The sequence below is a fragment of the Macrobrachium nipponense genome, chromosome 10 (genome assembly GCF_015104395.2).
Source record: "Macrobrachium nipponense isolate FS-2020 chromosome 10, ASM1510439v2, whole genome shotgun sequence".
Taxonomy (NCBI): domain Eukaryota; kingdom Metazoa; phylum Arthropoda; class Malacostraca; order Decapoda; family Palaemonidae; genus Macrobrachium; species Macrobrachium nipponense.
In genome coordinates this window covers 6617664-6620163 of record NC_087204.1, presented here as the reverse complement: position 1 = coordinate 6620163, position 2500 = coordinate 6617664, and the positions used below count along the sequence as shown (strand labels likewise).

General features: G+C 37.9%; 1 protein-coding gene across 1 annotated transcript in view; it reads left to right on the top strand.

The window, feature by feature from the left end:
* Positions 1-1267: 1267 nt before the first annotated feature.
* The window catches only part of LOC135224272 (myosin-6-like), a 1413-nt gene continuing 180 nt past the window's right edge, over positions 1268-2500 (top strand). Inside the window, exon 1 of the mRNA XM_064263119.1 lies at positions 1268-2500. This exon is cut by the window's right edge and continues 180 nt beyond it. Coding sequence (XP_064119189.1) covers positions 1268-2500 — 1233 coding nt within the window.

Genomic DNA, 2500 nt, shown 5'->3' with positions numbered 1-2500 from the left:
TATAATATGTATGTATGTATATGCATATAATATAAAATATATCCCTTTTTTCATAGCCCTCATTTTGACTTTCTGATGACAAGTATCATACAGGTTCTACGACCTGCACCGAGCTGAATTGGAATCTGAACGCGTCTGAGTTTCAATTTATTTAGCACTTATAAAGTGAGATTATACTGAACTTTATTTTATTTTAGGTAAAATCTGTAAAGTTGGGATATACTGGCTCATTTGTGTTAGGACCTGAGCTAATAACTTATAAACTGAAAATATGTTGGTCAATTTACACTAATGCCGAGCTAATAGTTTATAAAGTGAAAATATATTGGTTAATTGATATTTACATTTAAGTTAGTAAATACTTATAAAGTGAAAATATATTGTTCAATTTATACTTACAATTAAGCTAATACTTATAAAAATGAACACATATAAGTCGATTTATACTAAAACCAGAGCTAATACTTATAAAGTAAAAATGAATGGGCCAATATATACTCAAGACTGCCCTAATACTTATAAAGTACTAATATATCTGTCAATTTACATTAAACCCTGAGCTAATGCTAGTAAAGAGAAAATATGTTGATCAATTCGCAATTCTAACTTTGTTAACACTTTTAAATTGAAAATATATTAACCATATCATACTGAAGTATGAGCAGATACTGATAAAATGTCGACAGTACTCCTGCCCTAAAAAATTTCAGTAGAAATTGAGGAGGGAAAATATCAAATTGATGTTCTTGTACGAAATATCATATCAATAATAAATTTGCATTCTAATTAGCTTTCTCATTTATGACTTAAATCGTGAATCCGTTGTCAGTTATTTTCTACTAAAATATAATTCACATAGATATGTGTGAGTGTGTGTGTGGTGCGAAGATTGGCTCCAGGGTGCTCAGAAGGTCCCGAGGACTGCATAGAAATTCCTCTCTTCTGAAGACCGAAGCAGCTCCCGTGGAGCCCAAAATCACTCAGGAACCCAGACACGTCAACTGTGTCCGGGGATCAGCAAGCATTCCTGAAGACAGCAGAATCCAGAAACGTCCCGCGTCTTTTTTTAAAATTAGCGATAAGTCAGAGAGAGAGTTGATTTATAACAAACAAAGATGTTTCTAAGTTTGCTTACAGTTGTGCTCGCACAGTGCTTTGAATTCGTGGTTTTTCAAGTCCCCCGCGAGATTATGTGGATTTTGTTTTTGCCATAATTGTTGTTGGGCTATTCACTGAAGTATTTATACTTCGTGGATTTGGCATTAGTATGGTTCGGTTCTTTGTCGATTTCTCGGCCTTGGACAACGTTGGCTGTCTTGAGGAGGCTGGAAATCTAGAGAACCAAGTTGTTCATTCTGAAATTGACAAACTCGATATTTCGGATAACGCAGACGATGATTCGGATAATGAAGAAGACAGTCAGTCAGACTGTGAAGATGACGACAGTTCGGACAGTGAAGAAGTCTCACCGCATTTGGATACTAGTCGAAAGTTCGAGGAAATAATCATGAAGAATGAAAATGCCTTTTTAAGGCTTGAAAAAGAGAGGTTAGAGAAAGACCAGCTGATAAATGAATTAGCACGGAAGGTAAAGGCCCTGACTCAAGGAAGCATGAAGATGGAAGAGTACATAAGAGACCTCGAACTGTTGAACAAAGAAAAGGACACACAAATCTATTCAATGTCCGAAGAAATGCAAATATTGAAAAGCAAAATTATAGAAAAGGCGAAGGTAACCGACGCGCAAATGAAAGAGAGAGAAGAGAAGGACCATAAGCTGATCATTTTGGAAAACACTGTCGTAGTTCTCGAGATGGAGAAGGAGACGTTGCATCGAGATCTACGGCAAAGAGAAGACAACAGGATAGAAATGCAAGTCAGGATAACCGAGCTAAATGAGGACTTGCAAAGCCTTCGCAAAGAGAACAGAAGGAAAGAGAAGACCATTGAAAGTCTGAAGAAGGAAAGCGAGCAGAAGACCTCCAAGATCAGCGACTTAGAGGACGAGTTACGAGTCCTTGTCGCTGAGAAACAGATGGCCCAGGAAAATGTGAAACAGCTCCGCAAATGTAAAGCTGAATTAGTTGAGAAAAAGGAGGAACTAGAAAAGCTGAAAGAGGAGAACTTGCAAAAAGATAGAGAGCTCCTCCGACTGGAAAATGAGTGCACCCTCAAACAAATGGAAGTTATCCGTTTGCAGAAAGCATCTCAAACTGTTGTAGCAGAAAACCAGAAGGCAAATGGAAAGCTGAATGAAATAACAAGAAGGAAAGTTCAACTTGAATTTGAATTGGCTGAAGCGAAGGAGGAATTAGAGACGACGGAGTTTGAAAAGATGGAGGCAATCTTGGAACTCGAAAGCCTCCAAGAGGAGACCTTGGCCAAGGACACGAAGATCAGAGGCTTGGAAACTAAAGTCAAAATGCTTACAGGAGAAGAGGAGCGTCAAGGAATGAAGGCTCCTATCATCGAGAGGAAAGCTTTAGAGAAAAAGGCTTCG